This window comes from Chaetura pelagica, unplaced genomic scaffold, assembly GCF_000747805.2.
Source record: "Chaetura pelagica isolate M959 unplaced genomic scaffold, ChaPel_1.0 scaffold657, whole genome shotgun sequence".
In the NCBI taxonomy this organism is placed as follows: domain Eukaryota; kingdom Metazoa; phylum Chordata; class Aves; order Apodiformes; family Apodidae; genus Chaetura; species Chaetura pelagica.
In genome coordinates, this window is record NW_009953931.1 from 389,438 (window position 1) to 402,699 (window position 13,262).

The window sequence follows — 13,262 nt, forward strand, 5'->3', positions numbered from 1 at the left end:
TTCCTCTGTACCTACCCTCAAAGAAAGATCTGAGGTTGGCCAAGTTGATTATCTGTTTTCCTGTGCCATGGCTCAGACACTGCATTTATCATGTGCACACATGAAGAGAAAGTTTAATATATACTACGTAACCAATGAGTAACTGGTATATTTTGCCCTTCTAATTCCTCTGCCCAGAGAAGGAAACAGCAGAAAAGCTGGCATGAATAGTATTTATTTCACCATATGCCCTAATATACCATTATGTAATATATATTATTAAATATATCCTTGTTATATATTCGAGCCATATTAGTGACATCTAGTTTTATATATTGTAAATATGCATGCTTAATAAAGATATTTAATAAACACATAAAATGTATATATAAATTATGTATTTTGTTTATAGTAGTATCCAGTGGTACTTGTACTTTCTAAGATAATTTCATAGCAATTTTGTAATACTTGAGAATTTTTCAGTAAACCCAAGTTAAAACATATGGACTTAACAGTTGGGTTTAAATGACATGGTGTGATCTATCAGCACAGAAACCAGTAGGTGGGATTGGGATGTTTTGTAGTTGCTACTTAATCTGCCAGTTAATTGTAAATTTTGTAGTCTTAGTCAATAAATTTGCTGAACTGAGTCAGAATGGTCTTATGACGTTTATTCATAGTAGCATGAACTTGTATATGAATATATTGAACTCAGAAGACCATCACCAACAATGTATTAGCTAAGGCAATGTGAAATTCTGTTTCATAACATAACTCTGACAAACCTTCCCCTAATTAGAAAGTTAAAAACTTCATCACTTTCCTTAGTCAAGATAAATCTTGAACATCCTGTGCTAATTTTTTTCCATGGACAGCTTCACCTCTTGTGCTTCAGTAACTAGGTGAGAGAAAATAAAAAACAACAGTACTTTGGAAGCCAAACTAGAGGATTTTTATTCTCGGTCTTTCCCTTCTGTAGTTTGGGAAACTGCAAATTATAAAGCTGGCTCTGATGAGGAATAAAATATAAATGACATGTTCACGATTACCAAAGGGAAGAAAATTTCCCTGAAAAGTCATGAAGGGGAGCACAGGTGGGCTTTGGAAAGTCCATTGACTGGGAACTATAGAGGCTAATTTTGGCTGGATATGACCCAAAGAAAGCAGCTGCTAAGTGTGACATGAAGACATTCCAACAGCAATACTGCCACTGGAAATGTCAAAAGGAGGTCTTACCAAGGCAGAACCAATATCCTTTAGATTCTTAAAAATATACACCAAAATGCAGCCTTTTGTGCTTAAAATTGCACATATACTACTGAAATAGTAAGGCCTCTGTTCATTAAATAAATATGGCCCATTCATGCAGAATTTCATACTGTAGCCTAGTATGAAAGGTTTTATATAGCTATTTTACTATGATATCGTTATGTACATATAATTTGAGCATTTGTAGCACATGCAGAGGAGAATCGCATCGCTTCCTGGCCTGTACTCGTTGCCTGCTCAAAGACATGTCAAGTGTCACTAGAAAGTTGGTTTTACCTCATTTAATTTTATGGGCTCCAGTTTAATCCATGGCTTTCATAACAGATGTTTTTGATTCGTTATCCAAGGGCCATAAAATAGCCAAATGTGAGTAATTTACAAAGAAGCTCAATTCTCAGACAACAGGCTTTCAGGTAGGACAAAAGATTACAGAGATGCTCATAAAAGAGCAAGATACGTGAAGTTTTCATGAGACCTCATCTGGAGTAGTGTGTCCACAACACTGGAGCCTACAACACAAGAAGAACATGGAGCTGTTGGAATGAATCCAGACGAAGGGTCACGAAGATGATCGGAGGGCTGGAACACCAATCCTATGAAGACAGGCTGAGAGAGTTGGGGCTGTTCAGTCTGGAGAAGAGAAGGCTTTGGGGAGACCTTATAGTGGCCTTCCAGTACCTGAAGGGGCTACAGGAAAGCTGGGGAGGGGCTGCTTACAAGTGTTTGCAATGGTAGGACAAGGTGTAAAAATTTCAAACTGAAAGAGGGTAGATCTAGCTTAGGCAGACTAAATGATCGCCTATAATTACTTCTGATAAGATAAACATTTTCTTGGACTGATCCTGGTCTGAACTCATCCTTTCCAAGCTGGGAAGCCAAGAACTACTTTGCACAATTGCAGGTTGTATCTCATGAGTGCCTCATTCAAGTCCTTCAGAACTGCTCTCTCTCTCCTGGAAGAGCTGCTGGATGTCTTTTTGGAAGACTGCTTTTTCTTTTTTTCACAAATTTTATGTGAGTGATTTTAATTTATGACAGGCTAACTGCCAACCTGTGTTCTATGACTACACCCATCTCTTTCTCCTGCGCTTCCTTCCCTAGCTGAACTGCTAGCTTAAGGCAGAAATTCATATTCATCTTCATGTAACACTGTCAGATTGCAGCCCACTTCTGTTACTCCATCTCCAAAGTCAGTCTTACCCTCCCGTTCAATACTGTGATTTTCCGTGGTCTTAACAATAACTCTTAACCTTCTGGCATTAACTAATTTCATTAGCATACCCCTACCTCTTGTGCCAAAGTTGGCTAAGGTTTTGCTAAAAGCCCTCAAAGTTTGTTAAATAACCCCTCCTAGTATAAATAAAATTTAAAAGTGTGAGTTCCAGCTAAGTAGACGGCTGCTCTGAGGACTGTGATGCTACAGTTTAGCAGATGGTGTTTTGGGTGTTTGTCCTAGAAAATACATCCAAAACACATTTTCTTTTGAATGATGTTTTTCCTGAAAAAGTACATTTTCTAAAAAATGCTTCAATTATTGGGCTTTTTTACAAGAACCGTGGCTGTCATACTTTGCCCATCCTGCCTTCCCAGCTTGTGCCAAGTGAAGATTCACATGCCCCCCAGTGCTGGTGCAAGGTGGGTCGTGTTCACATTGCTCAGTGATACTGTTCCTCAGAGAAAACTGGCCATGTCCATACATTAAATTCAAGCCTTTTGACTGAGCTTCATGTAGAAATCCCTATTCCTGAAACACAATTACTTTGGACTTTTCTCTGTATGAGACTTTCTGAGATGATTGACAAGAAACAATGAGAAGACAAAGTCATCTGCTAGCAGAGCACGACACCAGCTGTGGGATTAGAGTTTGTGACACGAAGGCCTTTCAGAGTGCAAGACCTCCTCAGACAATTTCATAAGCAATTTCAGCATTTTGAATTGGACCATGTCCTGTCAGCTGTGTCTGGATTTTTCTCTTGAAAGATATTAACTGACCTACCTCATACTCATGTCTGGGAGCAAATTCACATGCGTTAGCATCATGCAGCAGAGCACAGCCTTGAAATAAAACAGAGAGCTTGCCAAACTGACATATCATTAGGACTACTTCTCTGCAAACAAGCAAAAGGGCCTGTAATAGCTTGTACACCTGGATAGATTTCACAGGGTCCACAAGTCCAAGGGTTTACTTGTATACCCAGATGACTGGCAAGGGTTAGAGATTGGCCCTTACTTCATTCCTGAGATATTGCTTTTTTCTTTCCCAAGCAATGGGCTGTTATTAACTTACTGCCAGGTGCTAGGCAAATCCTATGCAGCAGGCAGAAAAAGTAGTAGGTATTCTTGTGAAATGTCATTTCTGAGTCTTATTATTATATTTCCCACTGGTGTCATCTGCAGTGAGGGCCCCTGTTGTGTTTGACACTGTAGAAGCATTCAATAGGAGTCAGTGCAAAACCCAAAGAGCTAACAAAAGGAAGGAAAAATAGAGATGAAGTAATTTTCCTAGCAGCAAGCATCTGGTCTGTGGTCAGCCAAGAAAAGAACCCGTCTTCTGACTCCCACAGAAAGGCTTATTCTAGCTGACTCTGCTTGCTCACTCCAGAGTTAACCTCTCTGAAATAAATCCTCCAGGGACATGGTAGGAACCAGCCCAGGGCAATTTCATGCAAAGGAACAGGTTCACAGCCCTGCAGAAGGTCTGTCATAGAATGGGAAGTCTCTGCAGAGCTTCAAAGCCCTTATTGAAGGGATACATGGATTCATTCTTCAGTAGACAAACAAGGAATGGGACAGGAAATAAGACAGTTTAAGGTTTTCAGTCCTAGAAAAGTGATGGAAGTGAGTAAATTTGCTATTAATAGTTTAATACAAGCTGTTGAGGATGTTTACGATTTTTTAAATAAATAGCTGCTTTCTAATACTCTGTGCATGGGGCTCATCACAAGAAAAAAATGTGTCATGTTCACTTTCCAAATTTCAAAAGCCCAGAAATGAACGTAAGACCCTACAGGACAGGCTGCCTGGTGATGAAGGACTTGAGACAAGGCTTTCCAGTATGACATCTGAATTTAAAAGATAGCACTGAGAGCCCTTTGGAGAATTCTGCCACCTTTTTTTCATTTATATCCTGGCAGACTGCTTGCTGGTTTTACTGACTCACTTGTCTGACATGCAAATAAGTCATGGGAGTGTCATTTTTAGTACAAACAGCTATCAGGGCTCATCTGAGAAATGAAACCTGCCTAACGATGTTTCATTTCCTGAAATGTTACAATGCGCAAACGCTTTATAAGTTACACATGTCAGGACTGACTTGTAAATGGTTTATTTCTGGACTGCTGGAAGAAGTCACCCTTTATCCTCTTAGCCGTGTCTACTTGTCAGTGGCTCCTCTCTAAAAGTCCCCAAGCCCTTGGACCTGCCAGTGACTTGCCTATGCGAACAGCCCTGAACTCTGAATTGAGTTGGTCTGAAGAGCTGAAAGGAGAAGACAAAAACATCCCCTTATGCCTGTGAAAGAGGTTCTGCCCCAGGCTGCTCAAACCACAAAACCTCCATTTTTCTGTCTCTTTGGATTTGCTGGCAAAAATTGGTTTAAGCAATTTCCATCCTATATCTGTTGAAGTGAAACATGTTTGTTGAGACCTGCTGCTTGGGCTATCCCAGTTTGCAGGGATTGAAGTGGGTTTCAGAGTGTAACATGCTCTTCTCCACCAGCAGACTAGTGTCTTCTTCCACCGCCAGCACTCTCTGCCAAATAATAGTTTTTAACACCCTAACTAGTAGCTGGTTGCCCACCCTGTTCACTTCTGACAAGAGATGGCCACCAGCTGAGCAGGCAAGAGTCACTGCAAAGGGTCAGGTAGAACTAGGTTGGAGTGAGCTGGGCAGCCACAACCTCATTGGATCCAATAGAGGATGTCCCATTACAATCTCAGCCTCTTTGCCAACCTCCATATGGATACATATTTACATAGCAGTCATCAGAAATTAGTCACCCAAACAGGACTACATCTTCAGCCCAAATTCTCCTCTTTGCCCACATAAGATGTACAGCCCAGATAGCAGGCAGTATAAAAACACTCATGCTGCCTCAGTTGAAGCAGAAGAAACTCCCAAGGGTAACCAGGCTCTGATTTGGCTGTAAAAATAATAATAATAGTAAGGACACAACAGCCAACAGTAGTGGATGTATTTACTAGGAGTTTATTTATTCCTAGTATAGGAGTATATCTAGGATATATTTACTAGGGATTGCAATTATTCACTGAGACCATAAAATGACCATCAGAAGTGAACAAATCACTGACTTGTGCAAAACCTGGAAATTTGATCTAGAGGTGAAGAAGTCCTTATATCTGTGCTTGAGCTCCTGTTCAGTTTTAAGTCTAGGTGGTCAAAGGAAGACTAAAGCCTGTCAGAAAATCTGCAACACTATAATGACTTCACTCACATCATTTGTTTGTGTTTACTTCTACTGCCAGTGTCTAATCCATTTCTCCTCAGGGAAAAGACTGGGATAGTTTCCAGGCACCACATAAAAAACCAAACCACATTCTTCCTGAAACGAGGAACTTCTTTTATCATGTTCCCTCCTATTCATCTCCTTTCTGATGTAGAAAGTCCAAGAGGATATGGGAGAAGATTAGACTAAAGCTCTGTGATCTGCATGGGACGCCAGTCATCTGCTGGGAGGAATCCAAGGTTTTAGATCCAACCTATAAAGCCGTGAACAGTTTTAGACCTGGCAAATATGGGATCATCGCTTCTCTCCCTGGGCTATGCCATCACATTCAGAGATGTGAAGGTCCATCATGATAAATAACACCAAGTGTCCCCACTGAAGAGTCCTTTTTTTCATACTTCTGTAACCTCCTGGCCATGCTGTGAAGCCTGCTTTTTCCTTCCCAGTGTTCAATCAGCTGAGCGTGGATTGAGGCTCTTCACCAGCTATCCCTTTTCCTTTCTGTCATGTTTCCATTTAACAAGTAAATGCCCAAAGTATTGAATGGGTAACTAGGTAACTGTAAATACATTTTTTTAAACTAAATAATTTTGTAAAATATTTTTAGGCCCTTCTTAATAGCTTTTCTATTCCTTGAATCATTCTTGAGCCTTTTATTGAGCCTCTTTTAGTATCTTTCTCCAGATGTGGTAACAGTAATACACATAGTGTTCCAAATGAGGGTGTTACACTGACCTATACATATATATATGTGTATATATTTTTCATATCTCCATCCCATTCCATAAACACTCTAGCAGCTTCTTTGTTGCTAGTTGGTTTGTTTGTTTGCTTGTTTGTTTGTTTTTACTACAGCTGCAGTTTGACAGAGCTTTTCTTTGTGCTGTCCATAGTGATGTCCTCATATCTTTCCTGGGCTGACAGAAGTAAATAAGAACCTTGTAAGATATTTTCAAGGAAATTGTATATTCCTCCTGCATGTATTATCATCAAACTACTTTTTTTGCTCCTTCATCTAAGGCCCTCTGAAAATCTTTATCTTGTACTTGAGCCTCTCCAACCTGAAGTTGTCTCATTTGTACACTTTGCACTCAACTGCTTATTTCCATCTCCAAAGATGCAGTAACTAAAGGCAAAGGCAGTATAGCATTACACTTTTCCTTGTTTTCCCTGCACTCACAAATACCCAGTTCAGTAAACCAACCATACAATCTGGTCCCTGCCCAACCTTTGGTAAAATAGTTCCAGAGAAGAGAGTATCAAATTCCATCTCTGAAGAACTATTATCTCTGGTGAAGCTCTCCAGTGAAGGTCAGATGTGATGACTGCACAGAAATGGCATGCTGATGTGTCCCCACAATATCCTTTCTCGTAAATAGTTTGGAGACTTCCATATGAAGAACAGGTTTACTGGAGGAATGGAGCATGGAAAGTTGGAAGGGATGAAAAATATTCCTTTCCTTCCTATTAGTATGATGATGGTGTGATGTGTACAATACTATGACTGTATCTAATTTTGCTATTGAAGCTATTCAGGGATAGGCTTGCAACTGGTCTATTAATAGTTGTAGCTGCAGTGGCTGCAGTAATTAATTGAGGATCTCTCAGGACTAACTAATGGTATTGCTTAGATTAAACAAGGGATGATTTCTTCTCTTACCCATCATCATTCCTTACTTCCATGATACAGAGAAACTCTACAACAACTTTGCCATGCACTTCTTAAAAAAGTTTTCCTGGCTCTTCAGCCTGCATGGCATCTCAGCAACTGACTTAGAAAAATATAATTAAATTAGAGTTTAAGTGACTCTCTTATATCCTGAGAGCTTTCAAACTTTTTCACCAGGAAAAAAAAAAAAAAGAAAAGGAACACCAGAACAAGTTGCTTTTGCTTGAACTTTTAAAAAATACCACTTTTCATTAATAGCAGCAATTTTCTGTCTTTGGAAAATTTATCACTAAAAATACACAAACACCAATGCTTACTCAAGTATCTGCTAACTGTCACAAAGTCCAAAAATAAGCTAAAGTTTGGGAACTTGGAAACAGTATCTTGATTTAAAAAAAAACACACCTTATTACCATTGAACATTGACAGTAGAACAGGTATTACCCTTTAACTAGTTAGAACTTTGTAAAGCACCTCAGGGAAATAAATACACATATAACATCAAGGCTGTAAGCTGGTAAGCCTGCTGAAGGGAAGGTTCAAGAGAGAAGGGGCAATCCTTTTATGGTCCAAATTTCTGTGACATGAGACATTCATGCTGATCCTCAGCTCCTCCATTTTGTTGTGTTATATTTTTAATTGAATTTTCTGTTATTTGCTGTCTTTGTCAAATTTGAAGCCTGTCTACATGTTCCTGAGGCATACTGTGAAGACTCCCATTTTGGAAGAAACTGGGCAGTTGGGATGTAGAGGCCTGGACCAGTGCAGTGAGCATCAGTTAGCTGGAGTTCAGGAAACCCACATCAGCCAGAACCAAGCAGTGTGGTGGCAGGGCCATGCTGCTTCTGGCATACAGCTAACACCTGTGTGGACATTTGTTCTCAAAATCTTACATTTCACTGAGAATCATTAGGACTTCTGGACTACTCGTGAAGGCTGATTTGAGCCAATTAGAAACTACATTCAACAGAGGGAAGCAGTTTCCACCACAAGACACTTCACGTTCCTGCTTCGAACTGGTCTCTACAGAGGCAGCAATGCTTCCTGGTGAGGCTGTGCCAGGCCAGTACATCTTGCAACACTATCTGTAATGGGAGGCACAGCTCAGCCCAGTGCCATGTTGAGTCACCTGAGCTACCTCAAGTAATACAATTCAGCACATTGAGTGACAATATCAGTTCCCTGGTGAGCTTTCTCAACAAAGTCTCTACCACCTCTGCATTATCATATCAAGGTATGTCTCAAGTTGCACCTATCTGAACATGCTTATTGTCTATTCAGACATGCATAAATACCTGAGACAGATGCATGGTTTCCATGAGAAGCTCAGTTTGCTGAACTTCTTGTGGAGTAGAGAATGATGCAGTGAGTGGAAGCACTGACACTAACTTCAGCACTGTGTCCTCGGCTGGGAAGCTTCTCTAGGGCTCAGCACCATGCTACAGGGCAGGTGAAAAGGAACCACAATGACATAATTGAGAAGGAAAGAGGAAGAGGAAACCACTTCTAGTCTGTGAAATATGTGATCCCAGCCTGATCAATATTTATATCTCTGTAATATTAGCAGTACAATATTGGTTTTGTGGGGAGAGTGTTATATTTAGCTATGTATCACGGTGTTTGAATTGTGGCCAGTGGTTTTTAGTAATATTCTTAGTCAAGCAGGACAACTTTCTCAACAGCTGTCATTCATCCTTTTCAAGAAGGGTTATGCTGTTGTCCTTACCCAGTGGAGCCACCAGCAAGCCATCCCGTGGTGCAGCCAGCGAAAGAACAGTCCAGAACAGCCCTTTTCAGTTCTTCTGCAGTTGCTAAGCGAGCACTCAGGTCAACACAAGCTTTCTCAGCTTCAGCTAAATCCAGAACCTGAGAGTTGTTCTTGGACTCAAGTGCAAACACTTTCCCTGCAGCACCAAGAAAGGACACGTCACTTGTCATAGTATTGTACTCCATATGTACTCAGCAAAAATATTGCAAATTATCACCAAATACAGTCTTCTTGCTTTTAGTAATTTCTTTTTAATGAGCAATCAACTTATTGGAATGAGTGATTTTATCCACACTGTAAGTATCTTTGTCTTAGCTTTTCTTTTAGTTTTGTTCAACAGAAAACATATGGCCAAGACCCTATTCATTCCTAGTCCACATGAGAAGCTTGGCTTGCCTCTCTAGGTCTGTGCTTATGACCTGGAGAGAGAAAGCATGATATTCTCTCATATGCACACATACAGACAATGTCAGAACATCTCCTGTAGGCTGTAACACTGGAGTACATGAGTAAGCATTTTATAGTTACACTTCTAAAAACTACATCTATAAAGAGCACACATCTAAAAGCTAGTACTGCCACCCAGTCTTCCCTGTCACAAACAGATTTATACTTATCCTCTAAAATAAAAATTACGTAATTCTATGGCAACTTGTGCCTAAATGCCACTGCAAAGCCACTTTGTTTTCGTATCTTTCTGGGAAGACAGAATTTTTCTCAACATGGAAGGCTCTTTTTGAATGAGCATGAGAATATATTTAGCGTAACAATTTCTCATGTTATTTTTATTTTCAGTGCAGTTTATTTTACTTTAATTTATCTAACACTGTGAAAGCTGTTTGGGTGAAAGTTAGAGGTTTTGGCAACAGGGACAGGGCAGTTGGGGTTTTGGCAGTGAAGCTTGAGAAGTTACTGGGTTATGGAATAAACACATTAGCTGGATGTCTCCAGAAAAAGAAATAAGCCATGAGACAGTTTACAGTGCTGACGTTTACATTGCCATAAGTGTCTTCTTACTGAACATCCCTCAGAATACATTCTAAATTTCAAAAGTACATATCAATGTTGCTTGCAGGTGCAGGAAGACAACTTTTAAGCACTGTTTATTCAGTAAATGCCTGGAGACACGTATTATTTCAAAACTAGCTTAGTAGTAGTGGTTATATGAATGCATAGCTTTCAGCACATACTGAGCTTTCACTCTGTAGCTACCTGCACACCCATAGGATATACTGACCAATACCAGGAATCCTTAAGACTGATTCAGCCTTATTCTGTACCAAGTGCAATCCCCACCACACGGTATTTCAAAAATTGAGAAATCTGAATCTAATCCTAAATACTGGGAACTGATACAGGGTAGATTGGTACCTGACAGCTTTCTGTTCTTACCCATTCACTGTAAGAACTGTAAGAATCACAGTCCTTAGAGGAAAAACAAAAAGGAAAAGTTTATTTCAAGTAACTATGTCATTTGTATTTACACTATAAACAAGTGCAGATGAGCCCTGATGAAGATTCCTACTTTGGTGGGAATTAAATATGTGCAAAATAAGAAGTCATCCTGACATGGGCAGATGGCAATTTAAATTAAGGGGACAAGCAGGGATGAGAAGGAACTGGAATTCAAAGTATCCAGAGTGATTTTCTCAGGCAGTTAACAGTAGCTGACCAAGATTTGCAACCCAGAAGCACAGATCAGTGTCCTAAGCACTAGACTACATTGTCTCTTGATTCTCAACTATGATTAAAACCATGAACTCTAATTAAAACAGCGGAGTTTACACACAGCAGTGAAAAAAAGCAAGCCTTTAGACTCTTAAGTACTAAGACATCAGGATTCTTGGCAAAATGTCCCAATTAATGAACATGAGACTAATGTAGGCTGCTGTTTCCAAAGCCTTGAATAGACATAGGGCAGTAGGCGCAGTGCAGGGAGAGGGATAATACAAGCTGAAAGATGATGGTTTAAAACAACCATTCTTAAGTTGCAGGAAAACTTTAATGAGGCTTTGTCCCAAATAAAAACTTGTCCACATTTTATGTTTCATCATTTCACTGTCAGGATTGAGATGGGTTATCAACAACAGATATGACCAGTTTGTGCAGCATCTGAATTAAATGTCAGTTTGACATATCAGGAGCTCTTATTTTCCAGTTAATAGTATTTCAGTTAGAAGACTTAAAAAAAGGAAAATTAGGATTGAGTTCCATCTAGATATAATTAGAATAAATTAAGTCTGTCATTTAGCCTTTTCACAAGAAAGTAACATTTTTAGAGGAGTTTAGGTGGCCAGGACTGAGGCTGAGACAGCTTACCCTTAGTCATGTGATTTTTCTAGAAACAATGAAGATTCCAAGCCAAAACAGAGTCTTGACCTTCAATAAGGTATCTGGGATGTCCAAATTAAGTAGTCAAATCAATTTTAAGGGAAAGCAGATAGGACTTACTGGCTGGGAATATTACAGTGAACTGCTTCATAGGAAATTTGGGTTAGCCAGAAGTGGATAAAGAAGGTTAACCTGCTTTTCAGACCAACCTGGGAATCTTCTCCACAGCTTTAGAAGCAATATGGCTATCTGCTGTATTTTTAAGATGTGTCCTCTGGTTTTGTCTGATTTCTTTCTTAGAAAATACAATAGCAAGTAAGGTTTTAAAAAGGTTTGTCTCACACATTTGATGATATCACAGTCATTTTTGGTATTAAGTTTCTGAAAAGTTCAATTGAGAATCCCTTTCTCTCTAGCACCTTATGACAGTGTGGAGTAGTTGCAACCAGCTTTCTCTCTGAGATGGAATTGAGACATGTTGTCCTTCTGATTTAAATACACAATTTTAAACATGAGACTGTTCTATAGTTCCGTAAGGCACAGGATGAAGGATCATGTCTACATGTTTATGTCGATGAAGAGCGTAGCGTGCCTTAGTTGTGGTACCTTTGAACTGCCACCATATTTGAGCTCCCTCTCAACTCTCTCCCTTCATTTCTGCTCTGCAACACTTGTTTCCCATCATCTGCTGATGGGACAGGTGGTGTGGAAATTTGTTCCAAAAACTCTCCATACTTTTCTGAAGCCTTTTTAAACACAGCCAGTCCATTTGGTTTCAAGATCAAGCTAAAAACCCATGCAAAGGAGTCTTACTCAGGAGGCTTAATGCACTTAATTTTGCATTTAGCAGGTTCAGAATGAAAAATGTCCTGGTCACAGTAAGTTTCTTAAGGTTCCTCTTTGAAATAAGTGAAAAAGTTTTAGCTTCAATGGATAAATAAGACATAGTTCTTCCAAGTATTAATTAATAGCAAGATTCATAGTTCTGAAGAAAAATTCAGGCTTGAAACCAAAGTCTGTCTTTAATTACTACCCTATACCACATTACTAGCCTCTGCCATCATTTGATCACTGTTATTACAGAATATTAATTCTTTTTTGGTATCTTGATAAAAGAATATTTTAATTATTGTTTGGCACTGACACAATGTAAATAAGCAATATCTTAATATAGTTTTTATTTAAGAGTACCTCAGTATATTCTGATTGAAAACACAGCCACAGAAGCATAGATTTCAGGCCTTCTGGGATTCACTTTTATCACCTTGTTTAATCCCTGCATAACTAAACTGTAGATTCACTGCAGTAATTCCACCATTGAGTCCAAAAATTCATGGTTGAACTAGCACATGTCTTTCAAAAGGCATCCAGTCATGATTCAATGACTCTAAGTAATGGAGAATTTACAGCACACTTTAGAGTAAACCATTCCAATGGTTCACTACTCTCACTCCACCTTATTTCCAGTTTCAAATTTTGCTAAACTCAGCTTCTAACAACTGGACCTTATTATGCGTTTGAGACTGAAGATCTGTTTGCTATCAGATACATGGAAGTGCAAAAGTGGAACTCTCCAAAAATAAAGACAGACCAAACCCTATTTCTTCATATTTTTAAGAATCTCAGTGGAATTAGCAGAATTTTCTTGGTTACCAAGAAGACAGAATTTGGCTGATTTATTCTAATACAGTAGCAGATACAACAAGAAGATCTTCTGAGGTGTACAGGCATGGTTGAAAGCCCTCTGAAATTAATTCAAAGATCCCCATGTCTTCATCAGG

At 39.3% G+C, this 13,262-nt stretch overlaps 1 protein-coding gene across 1 annotated transcript in view; it reads right to left on the minus strand.

Annotated features, from left to right (window-relative positions):
- SUSD5 (sushi domain containing 5) overlaps positions 1-13,262 on the minus strand; it is a 41,141-nt gene that overhangs the window by 23,339 nt on the left and 4,540 nt on the right. The window contains exon 2 of the mRNA XM_010001696.1: positions 9,109-9,286. Within this exon, the coding sequence (XP_009999998.1) occupies positions 9,109-9,286 (178 nt within the window). The remainder of the gene's footprint in view (positions 1-9,108; positions 9,287-13,262) is intronic.